At 35.5% G+C, this 20,093-nt stretch overlaps 4 protein-coding genes across 5 annotated transcripts in view; all 4 read left to right on the plus strand.

The window, feature by feature from the left end:
* The window catches only part of LOC111488868 (serine carboxypeptidase-like 27), a 5,529-nt gene extending 2,831 nt beyond the window's left edge, over positions 1-2,698 (plus strand). The window contains exons 8-9 of the mRNA XM_023136799.1: positions 1,784-1,889; positions 2,227-2,698. Of these exons, the coding sequence (XP_022992567.1) occupies positions 1,784-1,889; positions 2,227-2,370 (250 nt within the window). The 3' untranslated portion in view covers positions 2,371-2,698. The remainder of the gene's footprint in view (positions 1-1,783; positions 1,890-2,226) is intronic.
* A 1,333-nt stretch (positions 2,699-4,031) lies between these two features.
* Positions 4,032-6,063, plus strand: LOC111488007 (tetraspanin-6). Its single transcript, XM_023135566.1, has 3 exons — positions 4,032-4,526; positions 5,202-5,527; positions 5,822-6,063. The coding sequence occupies exons 1-3, from the start codon at positions 4,032-4,034 to the stop codon at positions 5,859-5,861; spliced, it is 861 nt and encodes a 286-aa protein (XP_022991334.1). The 3' UTR covers positions 5,862-6,063.
* A 5,399-nt stretch (positions 6,064-11,462) lies between these two features.
* LOC111487123 (MLO-like protein 12) lies at positions 11,463-16,832 on the plus strand. Of its 2 annotated transcripts, none has more exons than XM_023134383.1 (15): positions 11,463-11,633; positions 13,123-13,180; positions 13,282-13,514; positions 13,628-13,744; positions 13,815-13,875; positions 14,417-14,505; positions 14,712-14,786; positions 14,872-14,966; positions 15,035-15,084; positions 15,181-15,221; positions 15,308-15,481; positions 15,569-15,604; positions 15,813-15,880; positions 15,969-16,029; positions 16,181-16,832. In XM_023134383.1, the coding sequence occupies exons 1-15, from the start codon at positions 11,577-11,579 to the stop codon at positions 16,610-16,612; spliced, it is 1,647 nt and encodes a 548-aa protein (XP_022990151.1). In that variant the 5' UTR covers positions 11,463-11,576; the 3' UTR covers positions 16,613-16,832. The 2 variants fall into 2 exon arrangements, with proteins under 2 accessions (XP_022990151.1, XP_022990142.1); XM_023134374.1 differs by lacking the exon at positions 11,463-11,633 and adding an exon at positions 12,552-12,812.
* Positions 16,833-17,542: 710 nt separating this feature from the next.
* LOC111488837 (probable ubiquitin-conjugating enzyme E2 C) lies at positions 17,543-20,093 on the plus strand. Its single transcript, XM_023136779.1, has 6 exons — positions 17,543-17,949; positions 18,204-18,231; positions 18,970-19,200; positions 19,381-19,444; positions 19,525-19,590; positions 19,752-20,093. Exons 1-6 carry the CDS (start codon positions 17,825-17,827, stop codon positions 19,805-19,807), a joined length of 570 nt encoding a protein of 189 aa, XP_022992547.1. The 5' UTR covers positions 17,543-17,824; the 3' UTR covers positions 19,808-20,093.

A 20,093-nucleotide genomic window follows, 5' to 3' on the forward strand; every position in this document is an offset into this window, starting at 1 on the left:
CCCCCCCCCCCCCCCCCCCCCCCCGTTGAAAGGCAACCCTTTCTTTCGTCGGCAGCATGAAGCTCTGCCCCCATTATAAGCAGTGAATGCTAGAGTATTTCTGCAGTTTGAATGATGGGAAGTTATCTATCTGGCATCTGTTTGTGAATTTATTTAAACACACTTTGCTAGTGTCGGGCTTCGCTAACTGTGAGATCCCATGTCGATTGGAGAGGGTAGCGAAGCATTCCTTATAAAGATGTAGAGACCTCTCTCTAACATATGCGTTTTAAAACTGAGAGGTTGATGGCGATACGTAACGGGCCAAAGCAGACAAATCTGTTAACGGTGGACTTGAGTTGTTACAAATGGTATCAAAACTAGACACCAGACGGTGTGTCAACGAGAGCCTTGGGCTCTCAAGGGGGTGGATTGTGAGATCCCACATCGGTTAGAGAGGGGAACAAAACATTCTGTAACGCACTAGATCCACCACTAGCAGATATTGTCCTCATTGAGCTTTCCCTTTCGAGCTTCCCCTCAAGGCTTTAAAACGCGACTACTAGGGGAAGGTTTCCACATCCTTATGAATGGTGGTTTGTTCTCCTCCCCAACCAATGTGGGATATCACACCCTCCTTATAAGGGTATGGAAACCTCTCCCTAACGGACGTGTTTTAAGCCCATGAGACTGACGGCGATACGTAACGGGCCCAAAGCAGACAAATCTGCTAGCGGTGAACTTGGGTTGTTACAAATGGTATCAAAGCCAGATACCAAGCGGTGTGCTAGCGATGACGCTAGGCCCCCAAATGGGATGGATTGTGAGATCCCACATCGGTTGGAGAAAGGAACGAAATATTCCTTACAAGAGTGTGGAAACCTCTCCCTAAAAAATGTGTTTTAAAACCGTGAGGCTGACGGCGATTCGCAACAAGCCAAAGTGGACAATATTTGCTAGCAGTAGACTTGAGTTGTTACACTAGGGTCTATACATTCTGTAGTTTACTGTTGGCTCGACAAGTGTTGTTTTGCTCATAATTCATCAACTCTTTATACCATCCACTCGGAGGCTATGAAAATTGAAAATGCAAGCGTAGCTTTTTCTTGGGATAAGAAACAATATATTAGCAAAAGAGTATGGGTATGGGGCCCTGTAGAGACCTTCCCAAAACTAAAAAAGAAGAGCCTTCCAATTCTTTATAGTTATAAAAAGCACAAAGAATCCACCGTAACCATCTGATCTTCAATCATAAATCTTTTAAACTTCAACCTCTCAAAGTTTGTTTTCGATATTAAAGCGAAAACATGAACGTTCTACAAAACAGCTTTCTGTATAAGTTCCTGTTTGTTGTGAAGCATCTGAAGTAGGCAGCAGCTAAGGCTCTGCCTGATGCAATTGTCAATATTTGTTTAAAGGATGCATTAAAATTAAAATATCGAATAGAAGACCAACCAAAAGTCGAAAAGTTTAGGATAAAGAAGTTCTTGTCTGTCTGATGGTTCATGTAACAGCCCAAGCCCACCGCTAGCAGATAATGTTCTCTTTGGATTTTTCCTTTCGGGCTTCCCCTTAAGGTTTTTGAAACGCGTCTGCTAGGGAAAGGTTTCCACACCCTTATAAAGAATGCTTCGTTCTCCTCCCCAAATATGGGATCTCACAGTTCACATCCACCAAGTCGAAACTTGCTAAAAGAGCAGCGTCGTTAACTGCGAGTTTGTGGAATCCTTTATTTTTATTCTTCTATTCAAAACATAATTTTCAGGACTTCACTTATTGATTCTGATGAATTTTCCCCCTTCAGTGGAGACACCGATTCAGTGGTTCCCGTGACAGCAACACGATACTCTATCGATGCTTTAAAACTCCGAACTATAAGCAACTGGTACCCTTGGTATGACCATGGAAAGGTTAGTTCTTAAAACAAGAAGCATTTCTAGCTTTATAGACTGAACTTGAAGCATTGCTTGTCCTTGTGAAGATAGTTCTCTAAAACAAAGCTTCATAATTAGTACCACTACCATTGCTTGTCCTTCTTTTCCCCTTTAACTTTAGTCAAAAGAAGATATTATTTTAGGATTTGCAACCTAACCCAATCATGATAACAGCAACCATTACTATCATCTTACTTTATTCTGTGTATTTTACTTCGTTCCTGTCTCTTGGTGGGAAGACTCTTTGCTGTAATGTGTTATTATAATGGTTGGTTCTGCATAAGTCTTACAAGCTAGCTTTATGGGGATATAGGTAGGTGGGTGGTGCCAAATCTACAAAGGTCTGACGTTCGTTACCGTGGCTGGAGCGGGGCATGAGGTTCCGCTTCATCGCCCTCGCCAAGCGTTCATTCTTTTCCGATCGTTCTTGGAGAATAAGCCCCTGCCACGATCGTGAAGATTGTCGTAATCATATTTACAGCGAAAGAAGAATAGAACAATTTATGTACAGAAGATCTCGAGACGAGACGAGACCGGCTTGTGGGAAGCATTCATCTCGAGTGCGATTATTCTTGCTTTATTCTTATCTTATTAGCTCTCTGTTCTTTATATTCTGTTATGTTTTATGAAGAAGTTTCAACGTGTTGCATCATGTAATTTAGTTGTGGGATAACAAAATCTCACTTTTAGAGCTTGATTCTTTGACAAGGTTGAATGTCTACAAAATGTTGATCTGCCATATTAGACACTCTAGACACCCGAAATTTCGATTTCGGTTCGTTTCAGCTGCGTATTTTGGACCCGAACGTTCTGAAACTGATGGATATGTTTTGTTTGAGCTGCTTCCATAGGAAATAAATGATGAAAGGAAAGGATTTCCTTTTGGCTTGCAGACTCTAATCTGTTGGGCTGTTGAAGGTGTATGTTTTGTCTAACTACAAGAATATAAACGATTGGTCTCACATCGATTGGAGAGAGGAATAAAACATTTCTTATAAGGTTGTGATAACCTCTATCTACAGATGTATTTTAAAATCCTGAAGATGACGACGATACGTAACGAGCTAAAACGGACAATACCTACCAGCGGTGGACTTGAGCGGTTACAATTATAGATGAGATATAATATGTTTTACACGAATATATGCAATAACTTTAAAATCTAATCATATAACAACCCACTTTTTGTGAATATCAAGGCTCAAAGAGATTCCCTTATCTAGATTATTTTTCTCGGCTCTAACGAACTTGTCGATTTTTTTAGGTACAACTCGTTTACATTCTATTTCTCACCCACAAGATTGTTGAAAAGAAAGAAAACAAGCACCTTTTCGAGGTAACTCGTTCTCTCATACTTACCTGGTTATATTATAAAGCATATTTTAACATCAGATTCGACAATGATAATCTAAAATAATATAATAAAAGATAGTGAAATATTATAATAGATAATCGACTTTAGAAAAATGTGTCCCGAAAGGATAAGATAACGAACGTAAGGATCCAAAATAAGGCATCATTAGCTTGCCCTAATTATTGGTATCATCAACAAACAAATTAAGGCAATGGTTAGTGGAGTGGCAAAGTGAATCACACAAACCCATTGAACCAATGGTTCAAAAAAGATCAAAGAAACGCCAATATTCTATTCCACTCACGAATAAACTAATTCTCGTTTGGATTACGCTTCTTGAAGAAGCCAAACGGCGCCCAATTAAAAAAAGCAAAGAAAATTCGGACCAAATCTTCCACTAAGAAAAAGCACTTTATATTCTTAGTTTTTTTTTCTTTTTTTCTTTTTTTTTTTAATAATATCACTTAAACAATACTTTCTTATCGTCTTTCACCAATAAATTTTAAAAAGGCCTTTTTTTCATATAAAGTAGTATTTTCTCTCGGGTCACCAGAAATTCTTATTAATTATAACACATTAAGGCATAAAAAAAATTAAAAAAATATCCCAAATATTTTTAATTTAAAGCATTGAAAAAGGGTTTCCTTAATGTGTAAGAAGCAAGCAGAGTTGAGTCCTTATCACATGCTGATTCAGACCAACGCCACTTTAAAAACACACACAACCAACCAAATTGCACAAAAGCGAACCCCAAAAGCTCCGATATGTATCGATTCAGCAACACGGTGATCGGGTTCTTGAACCTGTTCACGCTCATAGCCTCGATCCCGATCATCGGCGGCGGGCTGTGGATGGCGAGAAGCAGCACGACGTGCGAGAGCTTCTTGCAGACGCCGCTGCTGGTGGTGGGGTTCGTGGTACTGGTGGTGTCTTTGGCGGGGTTCATTGGTGCTTGTTTTAACGTTGCGTGGGCGCTATGGGTTTACTTGGTGGTCATGTTGTTTCTGATTGCGACGCTTATGGGCCTGACGATTTTTGGGTTTGTGGTCACTGGGCCTGGCGGTGGAGTGGAGGCGCCTGGTGGGAGGGTGTATAGAGAGTACCATTTGGAGCAATATTCGGGTTGGTTGAGGAAGAGGGTTAAGGATCCGAGGTATTGGGTTACTATTAGGAGCTGTGTTTTGGGGTCTAAAACTTGTGCTAAGCTTGCTTCTTGGACTCCTCTTGATTATCTTGAACGAGATATGACACCAATTCAGGTGATCCTTTTATCTTTATTTTTTTAGTTTTACTTGATATTGTTCGTTTTAATTTATTGTCGTCAGCCTTATAATTTTAAAATGCGTATACTAGAGAGATTGTGGGATCTCACAATCCACTTCTTTGAGGGTCCAGCGTCCTCACTCGCACACCGTTCAATAACTGGCTCTAATATCAAATTTAGACACTAAACAATGTGCAAGAGAGAACACTGGGCCCTCAAGGGTGTAGGTTGTGAGACCCCGCATGAGTACGTTGAGCTCCTAAGAGGTGGATTGTGAGATTCCACGTCGGTTGGAGAGAAGAATGAAACATTTTTTATAAAGTGTGAAAATTTCTTACCAGTGGACGCATTCTAAAATCATGAGATTGGCAACGATACTTAACGAACCAAAGTGGACAATTTCTACCGTGGTGGGCTTGAGCTATTACACAATAATTCTTAAAAATTTTGTTAAAATGAATTAAATGGTAAAAATAATTTGTATACAAGAATATATATATATTTTGTAAATATGGTTAATAAATTTAGCTGAATTTAAAATATAATAACTAAAATTAGTATTTTTTAATTATACTAGACTTCGCTAATAACAATGCCGGGCTAGAATTATAATAAGAAATTGAGATGCATAATAATAATTTTTTTAAAAAAAGGAAATTTATGTCGACAGTCAGGTTGTTGCAAGCCGCCAACGGCGTGCAACTACGACATGATGGCGGCGGGGGCGGTGGTGGCTCAGGATCCGGACTGCTACCGGTGGAACAATGCCCCTAACTTGTTGTGCTACGAGTGCGACTCTTGTAAGGCGGGTGTCCTTGAGGACGTTCGAAGGGACTGGCATAAGCTCTCCGTCCTCAATGTCGTTGTTGTCGTCCTCCTCATCGGTGTTTACTCCATTGGCTGTTGTGCCTTCCGTAACACCAAGAGAGCCGAGACCGACTACCCTTATGGTCACAACCGGATGACCAAAGTTCGACCAAGATGGGACTATTATTGGTACTTTTTCTAAATTGATATTTCTCAAAATAAATTTTAAAATAGGTTAAATAAATAAAATAAAATAAAAACCTTAAATTTTATACTTTAAATACAATTTTTAATTAATAAAATTACTTATACATATTAAAAAAATAATAATAATAAAAGAGGAATTAGATTCTTTAATAATTATATGGTTTCAATTTGATTGAGAGTAATTAAAAAGTTAAAGAAGAATTAGATTCTGTTAATTTATATAATATTTTTATATTAATTATTTAATTATTATTATTATTATTATTATTTTGGCAGGTGGAGATGGTTGCATGACAAGAGAGAACAACTTTATTAAGATAGAAGAAATATTCGCCATTTCCAATGGTTTCTTCACTTTTTACTTTTTACTTTTTTTTTTTTTTTTTTTTTTTTTTTTTTTTTTTTTTTTTTTTACCTCAAACATTCNATGTTTGTTTAGGTCGGCTCGACTTTACCGAACAATAATCGACATATATTAGCCCAATTCATATGAGATTAGAAGTTCAAATTTTCAAACATTTTTCTTTTACTGATGCATAAGTTGCTTTGATTGAGGTTAGTTTGATTTTATCGATTTTATCGATGTTTCCATTTGATTAGCGTAGTTCGACCATAATCGATATATACTAGTTTAACCCATTTGAGATTAGAGATTCAAATCTCTCAATTTTACCTTTGGTGTACGAAAAAAATTGTCTAGTTCAACTTTTATAGATTCTTCCAATTTTAAATACAAGAGAATATATTATTTTAAAAAAATGTTTAATTATAATTTTTTTTAGTTGTAGATTGATTATAAATATTTTTAATTTGAATTTAGCTATTATTTAAAATTTATTACAATAATAACACCATAGCCATAATTTTAATTTATTATTAATTTTTATTGTTTTCATTCAAAATTAAAATTCAATACTATTTATATAATATATTTTTAGTTAGTTAGAAATATGAAAGTGGTATTTTTGTAATTATCAAATGTCTCATTAATATTCTTATTTGAGGAAAATTCTAGTAAGCAAGAATATGATTCAAATTCTAGTGAAAATGGTCATGGAATTAAGTTTTTATTCTTTTTTATTTTTAATAATTATTTTTCATTTTTTTTATATAAAAAATAAGAGTTATTGGGACAAAACACATAGCTAAATTTAAAAATTAATTTTTGAAAAAGTAAGATAAAGTTAAAAATAAAAACAAAAACAAGTAAAAGCACGAGCTAGAACAAACAAAAATTTACAGCTACAACTTTTATTTATAAACAAGAAAGTCTTTTACAAGATCGATCGACTTAGAATCAAGTTGTATATACTCTTAAATCAGCTAGTTTCTTTTCATTTGTTTCGTGAAGCTTGCCGGTAGGTCGTGTTGTACACGAAAATTTATAATAAATTTAAAATTAATAGAGATAATTTGATATTATTAATAATAATAAAATAGAAAACAACACCAACAAATAAAGGAGCCGATAACAATTCTCTATATTTCCTTTTTTAAATACACTATTAAAAAAAAAAAAAAATTGGGCCTGTGATTTGAGAAAAGGCAATGACCAGGGCCCATGTTTTTTCACAAAATGGGCTCAGTAAAAGCCCAATCCAAATCCTTCACCTCCCCGTGGGGCCCACTTCATGTATATTTTATGGGATATTTTAGCGAAAGGTATTATTAGTATTTTAAATAAAAATATCCATTAAATCGAAAAAAAAAAAAAAATAAGAGATTCAAATGTCTTACCTCTTGAAAAAATTAAATTAAAAAAAGTGATCACAGTCTTAAATAAAATCTATTTATTTATTTAATGCACCTATTTTTAGGTTAAAATAATAATCAATAAATGACCATTAAAGAAAAAAAAAATAATGCATTTAAGCTTATTTTCATTTAATTCGAGTATCAAACATGAGCATGGCCCTACCATCCAATTGCATTGCCTCTTTGGCATTGCAAGTTGCCACTACAAAGAGGGTGTTGGGATGCAATCAATTCCAAGCCATTAGAAAGGATAACAAATTTGGACCATATTAAAAGCCACATACACATAGCTAGCTACTCCGGTCTCGATTCAAATATACTGTCGGGTTAAGTTCAAGGATACTATGAGATATTTCTATTCGATATATATAAGATATTTTACGAGTTCTACTACGTGTTATGATTGAACTGAATTAATTAATAACGTTTCTTTCATATCCTTCGTTGAAAAATCGTCGTGAATTAATTTGATGTTGTTGTTCGGTCACTTTTGTTTTTTTAGTATTCTATCTAGATATTATGAATTGTGGTTTAAATAAAATTATATCATATTTTTAACTCTTCAACTTAATAATAATAATAATAATAATAATAATAATAAATAATTGTTAAGGATAGTTGATCGTTCGTTATAAGGCAAATATTTGCCTTACATTACGGGTTACCATATTTTCCCTTTTATTAAATGCAAATATATTGTATTCATTTATTATTCTTTCCTTTTATCGCTATTTCCTTATTATTTGTAATTTACCTTATTTCTGTATTCTGTAAATGATTATAAATAAGAGAACTCTCACCACCATTTGAGTGTGGTGGATTAATCAAACATTCACATGGTATCAGAGCCCTTTCGGTTTAACAACCCTGATCCTTTCTTCTCTATGGCTTCCGAATCTTGTTATCATCTTCTTCCTTTCAATACTCTAATCCATATGATCACCATCAAACTTTCTTCCTCCAATTATCTTCTTTGGAAAAGTCAACTTCTCCCTCTCCTTGAGAGTCAAGACATGCTGGGTTATGTCGATGGAACTATAGTTCCACCACCTCGCTTTGAACCAGAAACCTCCTCAACATTCAACCCCAAATATTTGGCATGGAGAGCAGCCGATCAACGACTTCTCTGTCTCCTACTCTCCTCTCTCACTGAGGAAGTCATGGCTGTTGTCGTTGGTCTCTCTACTGCACGTGATGTTTGGCTTGCGTTGGAAACTACGTTCAACCATCAGTCAAAAGCTCGTGAACTGAGACTCAAGGATGACTTGCAGTTGATGAAGCGTGGCACAAAACCTGTTGCTGAGTATGCCCGTGCCTTCAAAAAAATTTGTGACCAACTTCATGCCATTGGCAGACCTGTCGAGGACATTGATAAAGTGCACTGGTTCCTTCGTGGACTCGGCACCGAATTTTCAGTTTTTTCTACTGCTCAGATAGCTCTCACCCCTATCCCATGTTTTGCAGATCTAGTCTCTAAAACTGAAAGTTTTGAGTTGTTCCAGCGCTCCCTTGAGTCCTCTGACTCCACTTCTACAACATTCACAGCCACTAATCGTGGTCGCACCCATGGAAGTCACCCTGCCTCCTTTACCAACCAGAGATGTCGTTCTTATTCTCACAAAAACAACTCTTCTAATCGAGGACGAACCCACTCAAGTCAGGGTCGTCGACCACCTCATTGTCAAATATGCCGCAAAGAGGGCCATTATGCTAACCGCTGCAACCAACGGTATGTTCGACCTGATTCTTCTCATGCTCACCTTGCTGAAGCCTTTAACACGTCATGTTCTATTGCTGGACCCGATGCTACTGATTGGTTTCTGGACACTGGAGCTTCGGCCCATATGACTGCCGACCCATCAATTCTGGATCAGTCTAAAAATTACACGGGTAAGGACTCTGTGATCGTAGGAAACGGTGCATCCCTACCCATTACCCACACCGGTACTCTTTCTCCTGTTCCAAATATTCACTTATTAGATGTCTTGGTTGTCCTCACCTCACTAAAAATCTTCTTGGGTGTGGTGGATTAATCAAACATTCACAATAATGATGTCAAAATTTTATATTTCTATCACAAAAATGGGATAATTAAATTTTAATAAGGACTAAAATGAAAAAAAAAAAGAAAAATCAAAATGGTTTTTTAATTTATTTTGAGAATTAAAAAATAAATTGTGTTTTCCTTTTCTTATGACTATTAATTTCCAACTAGGACAAAGGATGAAGGGAAAAAGAAATTTGATTTGGATATATGAAATTAAATATATATATATATATATAAATAATAATAATAGAAAAAGACTATTTCTTTATGATATTTATTTGTCTTGCAAGTTGCAATGGTGTAATTTATTAGGGGATGTGACTATTGCTTGTCAGAAGCTCTGTCTGTTATCCCTTGGATTGGTTTCTAAGGTTTGGATAATGTTTCTTGTAATTTCTTTTAAATTTATATTTATATGATATTATAAAAAATAAAAACTATATAATATATATATTAACTTGTGAAGTATGGTTTGTTTCAAATTTATTAAAAAGACAGTAAATACAACAAACTCAAAATAATTTTTTTTTTTTAATTTGAATGTAATTTAAAAATATTTGATTAAATTAAAAGTTTAATCTCTATTAATTTATGTTATTAAACTTATAAAAAGTATATAATAAGTATACGGTTGAATTTAAAAACATTAAATAATTGGTTAAAGGGTTGATTTTATGATTAATAAATTTATGACATGTTAAACTTTTTTTAAATAATGGAATTAAAAATTAAAAAATATGAGATATAGAAGTGTTATTAAACAAATTTTTATATTTTTATATTGTAATTTAATGAGGAGTGAGAAAGGGAAAGGAATATAATAATAATTTATTTGTCTGATTGAGTAGATCTTGATTTTTAATAATATATAATTTTAAATTAATTGACTCATGTATGTATGTCAAATCAATTAATTTAAATTTAAGAGTAAATTAAATGGTTGACATCAACTTAAACCTACTAATTTCAATTTTAAAATATCTAACGTTTTCTTTTTTGAACAAAAATTAATTTATAATTTAGGTTGTAAATTCAAAATTGTATAATTTAAACCTTAAATTCTTATAAATGAATTAATTTAGATTTTTATTATAATTTTGTGAATTTTGCATGTATTTAAATTTTAGTGTTGTTTTGTTATGTTCAATAAGACTGCTTATCCGAGTAAGTTTTACGGGCCGTCCTTGCTGATTCACACGAGATTCCACGTGTCTCATGCTACTCGGATTAGAGTGTAAGCTAGTGATGCTTCGAGAAATTTGATTATAATTTAATTCGTGACAATCGTAAGTAGAAAGTTCATATTTTTCCTTCATTGATAAACAATTTGTTGGACAACGGAGTTGAAGTAACTCACGCCATACTCCTAAGCTTGTTGAAGAGATGAAATATAACCAAGGTATATCTTTTTGATAGGAGGTTGAATCAATCGAGATCCAAAGTATCCACGTTACTGGGTAGAATGACTTCGACTGTGTGGAATGCTTAATTGTCTGCTATCTAGTTGGACAGTAAAGGTCGGAGAAGGGTCACATGGTTTACAAATATTTATTTTGGATTAAGAATTTGGAATACTTCTAAAAATTAATATAAAGTAAAAAAGAAAAAGGTAAAGATATTAATTTTTGAAATTTAGATAGAATAATAGTTTATGAATACATTTAATCCTTAATCCATTTGGAGAAACTCCATAAGAATTTTACCACATTTTTTCATTTCATTGGAAACTAAATTTGCATGAATCTGTAAAATCCATGAAAACATGTGAACAACATTCAAGTTCAGAGTTATGCATTGATTTTCTTCAGCCTCAAGGAATGATTCAAAGAGGTCATTCATCAACAGAAAAAATTTACATCCTAGCAGATGGTTTAATTTCAGGAATCGAAGAGGATTCGCTGAAAAGAATTAGTCAGAGAATTTGAAGCAAGAAAAGAAAATCATTACGAGCATTTTCTCTTGCAATCTACGGTCAATTTTGGGGAGCTCCCTGGCCCTCAAGTAGTATTCTACATCGAAGTCCAACAGCGACAAGTTCCCGAAAATCGACGGCCAAAGAAGACTCCAGAAAATGGGGCTGTTTCGTTATTTTCCCCTAGTTTGTTTGCGAGTTTCGGATTCAGAGCAAGACGCCGATATGGATGCGATTGTGCCGCGCGTGAAATTGTCCTGTTTCATCCACTGGGACGAGGGATTCAACGAGCATTGAAGTAGTGGAGGGCCCTTCTGATGTCGAGTGGAGAAAGACTCGTCAACTTTGACGCCTCAAATTTTGCTGCTCGGCTGGTAAGGTCAATAAATTTTGCTGAACTGTTCGGATATATTGATAAGTTCAAAGTAGCTGTTTCCAGGATAATTATACAGAACTTGGAGTTCTTAATATGGAATGATAGTCAATGCAGTAATTTAATTCCATGATGATTGATTGATTGATCAGCTTATTGAAGTTGGCTTACGTGCTGTAATTTCCTGATTTGGGGTTGATTATTGTTTTGCTTTGTTCAAGTTTAATACCTTTTCATCAGCTTCTTGTGGAGAATGTTCTGTTGCCTCTTTGTTTTGTTTCAATTTATTCATCCTAACTATTAGTCACATGTTTAAATGTAGTTTATTTATCTTTTTCTGATTTTGCCTCTATGCATCTTCCAAATCGATGTTACGAGTAATAATTTCAAATGGGTCAACTTGAGATAGCTCGATAATCATTTTGTTTGTTTTTGGTTTTGAAAATTATGTTTGTACATCAATTTTCGACTTCTCTTTAGAAACATTTAAGTTCATATTCAAATCCTTAAAATAAAATACTACTTTCTTTTAGTTTTTAAAACTTAGCTTGAATTGAAAGAGATTTGAATAGAAGTAGCGCATCGAATGATTATCACAAACACTAACGTTAACCATAATTTTCAAGTTTGCCGAATCCTTTGCTCTGACTTAGAAACAAATTAAAAAGCATGTAGATACGAAAATCAACTTATAGTTTGGAAAATGGAAGACATAATTTATATTTAATTTTCAAAAAGTAAAGCCTAAAGTCTAGCTCAATATAACAAGGGCCCTTTTCTCTCCCATCCTTTGACAAACCCTTCTAGGAAAGGGTCAAAAGGATGATGTGAGTCATCATTCACTTTCCTCGCTCATTGGTCGAAGACTTTCCCATGCTTAATTTTAAGTCTTTAACTAACTTCCTCTCCACATGCATAAGAAAATATAAATGCAGTACGAAGACAGTGGAGCTTTGCATCTACTTGCCTCACCCTTCTCCTCCTAGAATTTCATTTCTTAGCTGTAAGCTTGAGAGCTTTGTTTCTGTTAGTAAGGAGATAAGTTCCATTATCAATGGCTGATTGTGGAACAGAGCAGCGTACTTTGGAAGATACTTCAACTTGGGCTGTTGCGGTTGTTTGTTTTTTCTTGGTTGTTATTTCAATCTTCATTGAACATGTCATTCACCTCACTGGAAAGGTAAGCCTTCCGAAATGCCCCATACTGTTAAATCTTATTGAGTTCAGGGATCCGAATCTCTGACTTCTGGGTCGAGAGGATATGTCATGACCAAGCAATACTCATTTTGGCCTGAAACTTTTAAATCTGAGCTTAAGGATCATGCTTTTTTCAAGCAGAGAAATTCCGTAGAATGTTGATTTTGGCTTGATGCTAGAATTTTATTGTGCATTATCAATATTTGGTACTGCAAAAATTTTATCTTTTGCTGAAGTTGTGCTTCTGTGTAGCTTGATTAATCTAGTATTTTATGTCAATTAAATCTGTGTAGTGGCTGGAGAAAAAGCACAAGCCAGCTCTTGTTGAAGCTCTAGAAAAGGTTAAAGCAGGTATTAGACGCATCTAGCCACCACAATCTTTTGGGAATGTTTTTTTCTCTTGTGTCAAAGGCTGAGCTGACTATTTCTCTCTTGTCGGTGGTCTCTTGAAGAGCTTATGCTGTTGGGATTTATATCCCTACTTCTGACGATAGGCCAAGATGCTGTCACTCAAATTTGCGTTTCAAAGGAGCTTGCGGCAACTTGGCTTCCCTGTGCAGCAAGAGGTAAGGAAGGAGCAAAAGTTACCAAGAACAGTCGTCTTAAACTCCTTGAATTTTTAGATCCTGACTATGGTTCAAGGCGTATTTTAGCTTCAAAAGGAGACGATGCATGTGCCAAGAAGGTGAAACAATCTCTTTAATTATGGAGTAGCAAAAATGTAATTGCCATCAAGTAGAAATTGCTTGAGCTTATATTCCCAAGTGATTTGAAGCTATCTGCTGAAATTTTTTTCAGGGCCAACTCGCTTTTGTGTCGGCATATGGAATTCACCAGCTCCATATTTTCATCTTTGTATTGGCTGTCTTCCATATTCTATACTGCATCACCATTTTGGCTTTGGGCAGAACAAAGGTAGTCTTTAAACTTTTCCACGCCTCTCTCTTTTCCCTCGATCTATCTCATGAATTCCTTTTGATTGTAGATGAGCAAATGGAAGGCCTGGGAGGATGAGACGAAGACCATTGAATACCAGTACTATAATGGTATAGTATCGCTCAAAATCCATATAAATGGCTAGATTTTACCGTGCTTTAGGCACTCATAAGGTTTCAAATGTCATAGCTGTTAAAGTCATATTTAGGAGTGATTTTGAAATGGCTAACACTATATAAAAAAAAAAAAAAAAAAATGCTCAAATGCTTTTAATTTTTAGTTTTGACTATATGAAAATCACGTTTAAGAATGTAAAACCAAATATTAAAGTGATCATATGAAGATTACCTTTAATAAACTAACTTATAGACAAATCATTTTTACTCGAATCACTGTTCCTAGAACGAACCACTCACATACCTCCCTTAAGTGAGCTTTTTTGGATGACTAATTGATAGCATCTCATACAAGTTGCCAATGGTTTTTCAACAGCTTGGGACGAAATCCTTTTTTGATTGTTAATATTTTGATCCATTTCCAAGGACACATCATATCATTTTTTTTCATGCTGTTATCATCTCCCATTGCAGATGCATTCATTAGAAATCCTAGGCAATCATAACTTATGAATTGATAACTTCTGTCTTGCAGATCCAGCAAGATTTAGATTTGCGAGAGATACCACGTTTGGACGCCGACACTTGAGCTTTTGGAGTCGTACACCAATTTCCCTCTGGATTGTGAGTGTTTATCACAAAATTAAATCAAGAAATTTGCTCATGAATATGAACTTGACAACCACTCAAATTATTTGCATCTGTGTCCAATCATATAGTTTGAACTCCCCACTATTCTTTATGCATTTTATGGTATTAAATACATGTTGAAATTTGCAGCAACAGTGACAATATACATGATGTTCATTACCCCATGTTCTGTTGCGTAGGTTTGTTTCTTCAGACAATTCTTTAGATCAGTTACCAAGGTTGATTACATGACACTGAGACATGGATTCATCGTTGTAAGCAAAATATATCATACTGATATTGCATCGACTTAATAAAGATTCTGCAAGTCCATACTTCTTAACTTGAGCCATTTTTCAGGCACATTTGCCACCTGGAAGTGAAGTAAAATTTGATTTTCACAAATACATTAGCAGATCTCTCGAAGATGACTTCAAAGTTGTCGTGGGGATTAGGTTTGTTTCTTAGTTATATAAATAAATTTGACTCACTATAAAAATTTTGACCAACTTCTAATCTGCAGTCCAGCGATGTGGATATTTGCTGTTTTCTTAATCCTAACCAACACAAATGGTAAGCTTACAATCACTGCCTTTCAGATAAACGTACTTGTCATGGCTTTAGTTCCTTTCAATCTCGTACTTATTCAGGAACGGTATTCCATTTCAGGGTGGTATTCGTATCTATGGATGCCTTTCATCTCCTTAATTGTAAGCATTTTGCCACGTCGTTTATTTTTAAGCATTAGTTTCGTTTCATTGTTTGTTCAACTTTTTCCTCGTGTATATAATGCCAGATAATTCTATTGGTCGGAACGAAGCTACAAGTTATCATAACCGAGATGGGACTGACAATTCAAGAAAGGGGCCATGTTGTGAAGGGTGTTCCCACCGTTCAGCCCCGGGATGACCTCTTTTGGTTCAGACGCCCGCAACTTATTCTCTTCCTGATTCACTTCGTTCTCTTTACGGTACTTTTTCAAAAAGTTCGACTCGTGTTTCTACTAATAATTTGTTTTCCTCCCTGAGAAAATGACATTCACTCTGTGTGCTTGCAGAATGCTTTTCAGCTTGCCTTCTTTGCTTGGACCTCAGTAAGCAACTCTCTCACGGTCATTTTTCAAGCCACTATTAGTAGATATTGTGTCCTCTTTGAACTTTCCCTGACGCGTTTTAAAATCGTGAGACGGATAACGATACGTAACGAGCCAAAACGGATAATATCTACTAGCAGTGAGCTTGAACGGTTACATTGAATCATATGCAGCAAACTTCCTCTAATACTGTGTTTAATTCTCTCAGTACGCATTTAAGTGGAGAGCTTGCTTCCATAAGCGAGTTGAAGATATTGTCATCAGGCTCTTAATGGGGTAAGTTCATAAGATGATCTGTAAACGAACCCGAGTTTCATCCTGTCTATGATCCGCTAACTGAAACTGAAATCGACAAATTTTCCAGGGTTATCATTCATGTTCTATGCAGTTATGGGACACTCCCACTCTATGCATTGGTGACCCAGGTAATCATCAAGCAAAAGTTACTTCTATTTACTTTGAACCCTTTGTAAGATCATATATGCTATGAACTGTTTTCTTGTGTAAATCTGAAACTCAAAATAGTTCCAATAGAGAATAGAATAGCCATTTACCTTGTATGCACTCTTGATCCAGATGGGCAGCAACATGAGACCAACCATTTTCAACGACCGAGTGGCGTCGGCGTTGAAGAACTGGCACCACAATGCCAAGAAGAACACGAAGCACCCGCACAACCCGGATAGTACCTCGCCTTTCTCAAGCAGGCCGACTACTCCAACACACGGCATGTCTCCCATTCACCTTCTGCACAAACAGCAGCAAAGCAGCACATCTCCCAGGCTATCCGATGGCGAACCGGATCGTTGGGACATTGAAGAGATGCCTCCTTCACACCATAGTAGCAGAGCCCATGATCATCAAGAACTCGAACATTCTGTGACGAATAGAGAACAGGAGATGACAGTTAAACAGCAGAGTTCATCGGAGACCGGTTCCACAACACGTCCTGCTCGTGCTCAACACGAAATCACCAAAAGCCCCTCAGACTTCTCATTTGCCAAATGATTTAGCCGATCGTCCCACCAGATATTCTTGCACGTTCTTGGCGTACAGAGCAGCAAATACTACATCTGTATAATCTTTATACACTCAAGGACAGGACAGTATTATAACTACTGCATAGCAACTAGCTTCTTTTATTGTGCTTCATGTTGGTATAAAATAACCAACTGCTTTTTCCAATTTTTCTGAGCATTAATTGACAACAAAGCCATTCTTTCCCCTATTATCCAACACGATTGTGTGAGGTATAAAAATTTGAACAAAAGGAATACATACCAATTATCACTAACTTAACTATGCTCACTTTTGGTATCGTTACGTTAGGACAAGTCATCGAGTTTGATTATTTGACTTTACTATTTAAATATTTATATTGATCAATCTCAACGCAACTTAATTAGTATAGACATATATTATATGCAAATGTAATCGAATTTGGAGTTCTATATCAATTAAAAATGGTTCGTAAATTAGAGCTAATTTGAGTTCAAAAATTTTAATTCGGTAAAGAAATGATCTTTAAAGAAATGCTTAATCATTTGAGACACTCATTTGTATTATATATAAATAAATAAACTTATCTTATTAACACAAACTTTTGATAAGATTAAATAATAACATAAGATTGATTTTGTTTAATATTAGGAAAAATATTTAATAATTATATTTTCTAACACAAAAAGTGAATAACTGAAAAATAATAAGATCATGAACTAAAACCAATAATTCATAAAATCTTCTAAAATTAGTTTAAGTTGAATTTATTAATAATTTTAATTCTTAAAATTTAAGCTTTTTGAATGTGATTTTTCTATAAGATAAAACGAGTCACAAATTTTAAAATAAAATAAATATTTTAATTTTATTAAAAAAAAAAACTTTAACTAAATAATTAGTTAGTCCCATAATTTAACAATAATGGATTGAATGAGATCTAACAAATGTCTCAACCAATCGACAATAACATCCCTACGGGCCACGTCTCCATCGACTTCTCCACGAACTGAAGAATTTTCTCGAGAAAACAGAGAGAGAAAGTGAAGTATCAGTGGTTTTTCCTCGATTTCGTTGTCGAATTGGAATATGTCTTGCTGTTTCTGGTGGATTTTGAGTCTAAGACGGTGGTGTTGTGCATTGGTTCGTTGTTGGATCTAATTGGAGAGGTTTTCTTTTTCTTTTTCTTTTTCTTTTTTGTGTGTGTTGATCGTTGTGGAAATGGAGGTGAGACCCAATCCGACTTCCGACAACTCGTCAATCACACAGCATCATCTAACCAGTTCTCCATTGAAGCAGCCTGCGGTATCTTCTAATCCTATCGATTCCAACGCTGTTTCGCAGAGGTGAAACTTCTTGTTGATCATTCTTTTGGTTTATTGATTGTTTCGTTTACGCGATTATTGAGAATGTATAGAGTGGACAAGAAATGAAAGAAAATGATGGCAAGAGTTGAGGAATGTACGATTTGATGTTACTTTCTTGTGTTTAATACGCTATTGGCTGTTCTGTAGTGGCTTCTGATTCAAGCTCTCTACGAATTCTTATTAATCGCGATTGTAGTTATGGAATTTTGACATCTTCCTCTATTTGGCTGCAGGCTGCAAAAGGAATTGATGGCACTGATGGTATGTTTCATTTTGGTTTTACATTTCTCGTGGTGTTTCGTTGATTCTTGAATTTTAGGTATTATATGGTCATCTTGATTCGGTATTCATGGCACGTAGTTGGTTGAAACATTCAGAATAAGCAATTTTAGGGTTTCTCCCTGCTGAGTTTGGTGATCGTTCTTCATTTGGAAAATATGTAATTTACTGCTCTTCCCCTTGTGTTGCAGCACCATTGCCACATTCATACTCCTTGATCTTCTTGTAGAATAAGTTTAGCTTGTCCCGACGTCAGTTCTTTGAACTTTAACATTCTGTTTTGCGGCTTCTATGCTACTTGATATCATGTGTGCACGATCATTAGTCAAATAATGGCTTCTTGGATTTCAACTTTACATTTCTCTGTATTGCTGCATCATGCTGAATATTTGTTTCTATTAAATCTTGTTATGCCATAGTAATGTTTGTTACATTTACATCTTGAAATTCAAAACAATGAAATGGTTGGAAAGAGTTAGAAACTAGGGCTGTTGTCTTCTAAGAAGTTCATTCCGGATTGTTGAATGAGGTTTTGCTGCCAAATGGACGGCACTTTGGGACACATGCGGATAGCTGCCCTATCGAAAGGGCTAAAAGTCAGCCAAAAGAGCTCAAACTCTTCTTCTTTTTTTTTGTAGTTCCACTTCTCATTGGTACAATTTCTTGCCTTCTGGATAGTTCATTAACCATATTTGTTTGGTGGTGCTCTCTTTACTATAGATGAGTGGAGGTGATCTTGGTGTATCAGCTTTTCCGGAAGGTGAGGGTATTTTCACATGGAGAGGCACGATTGAGGGTGGGAAAGGAACTGCATATGAGGGTTTGTCTTACAAACTCTCTTTACATTTTCCCATGGACTATCCTTTCACGCCACCCCTTGTTAAGTTCGAGACGTTGTGCTTCCATCCAAATGTCGATCAATATGGCAACATATGTCTCGACATTCTCCAGGTATCGGCTAAATATGCAGTGGCGTTTTTGCTTCTATGTTGAATGATTATTGCATATAGGAAGGGGGAACTACCCGTAATCTGAATTTAGGAAATCTTTTTGACGTTTTCCTCTGTTGTTCATTATTTAGTTGGATTTCCAAATCTCCTGATATCTGATGTAACTTCCTTTTTTCGCTAGGACAAGTGGTCTTCAGCATACGATTGTAGAACCATTCTTTTGTCTATTCAAAGCCTATTAGGAGGTTTGTTCGTTTCTTCCTGCAAATTTGACAATCTTCTAATCTTGATCCTCTCACCCTTATGAAGTTGTGTTTACTTGCAGAGCCCAACCCAGAGAGTCCTCTCAACAGCTATGCTGCTACTCTGTGGAATGACAATAACAAGGAAGGTTAGACTTAAGCCCCTATCTCCCAAAAACTCTTATTTTGTCTGATTACTTCTAAAAATATAGGCGTTAACTTCTTCCTTTGCTTCTCTTTTCATGATAAACATGGAGTAAGAATGGCATATATCTAGGCCGTTTACCAATTTTCTTGTTCCCTTCTCTAGATTACAGAAAGATGGTGTACAAACAGTATTTTTCTGGTGCAGCCTTAGACGGCTGATTTCGAAAAGCCTGAGTAGAGAACAAAAGATTGACACCATATCGTCTGTTGCCATACAATTACTGTAAAGCTCCGAGATAAAAAGGTCTCAGACTTCTTAACATAGAGAGAAAAATAGAGATTATAGATAGTGACACGAACTCTGCTGTATTGGGAGAATGAATTTCACGTAGAGCTAATTCCACTCTTCTGTAATTAATTGCTAGGTAATAGTAATATTTTACAAAATATGAAGCATACTCTTATGCTATTTGATACTATAAGCCATATTCTCTTCAACTCGAAA

Source organism: Cucurbita maxima, unplaced genomic scaffold, assembly GCF_002738345.1.
Source record: "Cucurbita maxima cultivar Rimu unplaced genomic scaffold, Cmax_1.0 Cma_Scf00001, whole genome shotgun sequence".
NCBI lineage: Eukaryota > Viridiplantae > Streptophyta > Magnoliopsida > Cucurbitales > Cucurbitaceae > Cucurbita > Cucurbita maxima.

Excerpts from the sequence above, each read along its gene's own strand:
- LOC111488007 (XM_023135566.1), top strand. The coding sequence starts at position 4,032 with ATGTATCGATTCAGCAACACGGTGATCGGGTTCTTGAACCTGTTCACG. Across the intron at positions 4,527-5,201 it reads GAGATATGACACCAATTCAG|TCAGGTTGTTGCAAGCCGCC; the intron begins GTGATCCTTTTA and ends TTATGTCGACAG. Across the intron at positions 5,528-5,821 it reads CCAAGATGGGACTATTATTG|GTGGAGATGGTTGCATGACA; the intron begins GTACTTTTTCTA and ends TTATTTTGGCAG.
- LOC111487123 (XM_023134374.1), top strand. The coding sequence starts at position 12,687 with ATGGCTGATTGTGGAACAGAGCAGCGTACTTTGGAAGATACTTCAACT. Across the intron at positions 15,085-15,180 it reads AATCCTAACCAACACAAATG|GGTGGTATTCGTATCTATGG; the intron begins GTAAGCTTACAA and ends ATTCCATTTCAG. Across the intron at positions 15,482-15,568 it reads TTCACTTCGTTCTCTTTACG|AATGCTTTTCAGCTTGCCTT; the intron begins GTACTTTTTCAA and ends GTGTGCTTGCAG.
- LOC111488837 (XM_023136779.1), top strand. The coding sequence starts at position 17,825 with ATGGAGGTGAGACCCAATCCGACTTCCGACAACTCGTCAATCACACAG. Across the intron at positions 17,950-18,203 it reads TCCAACGCTGTTTCGCAGAG|GCTGCAAAAGGAATTGATGG; the intron begins GTGAAACTTCTT and ends ATTTGGCTGCAG. Across the intron at positions 19,445-19,524 it reads TATTCAAAGCCTATTAGGAG|AGCCCAACCCAGAGAGTCCT; the intron begins GTTTGTTCGTTT and ends GTTTACTTGCAG.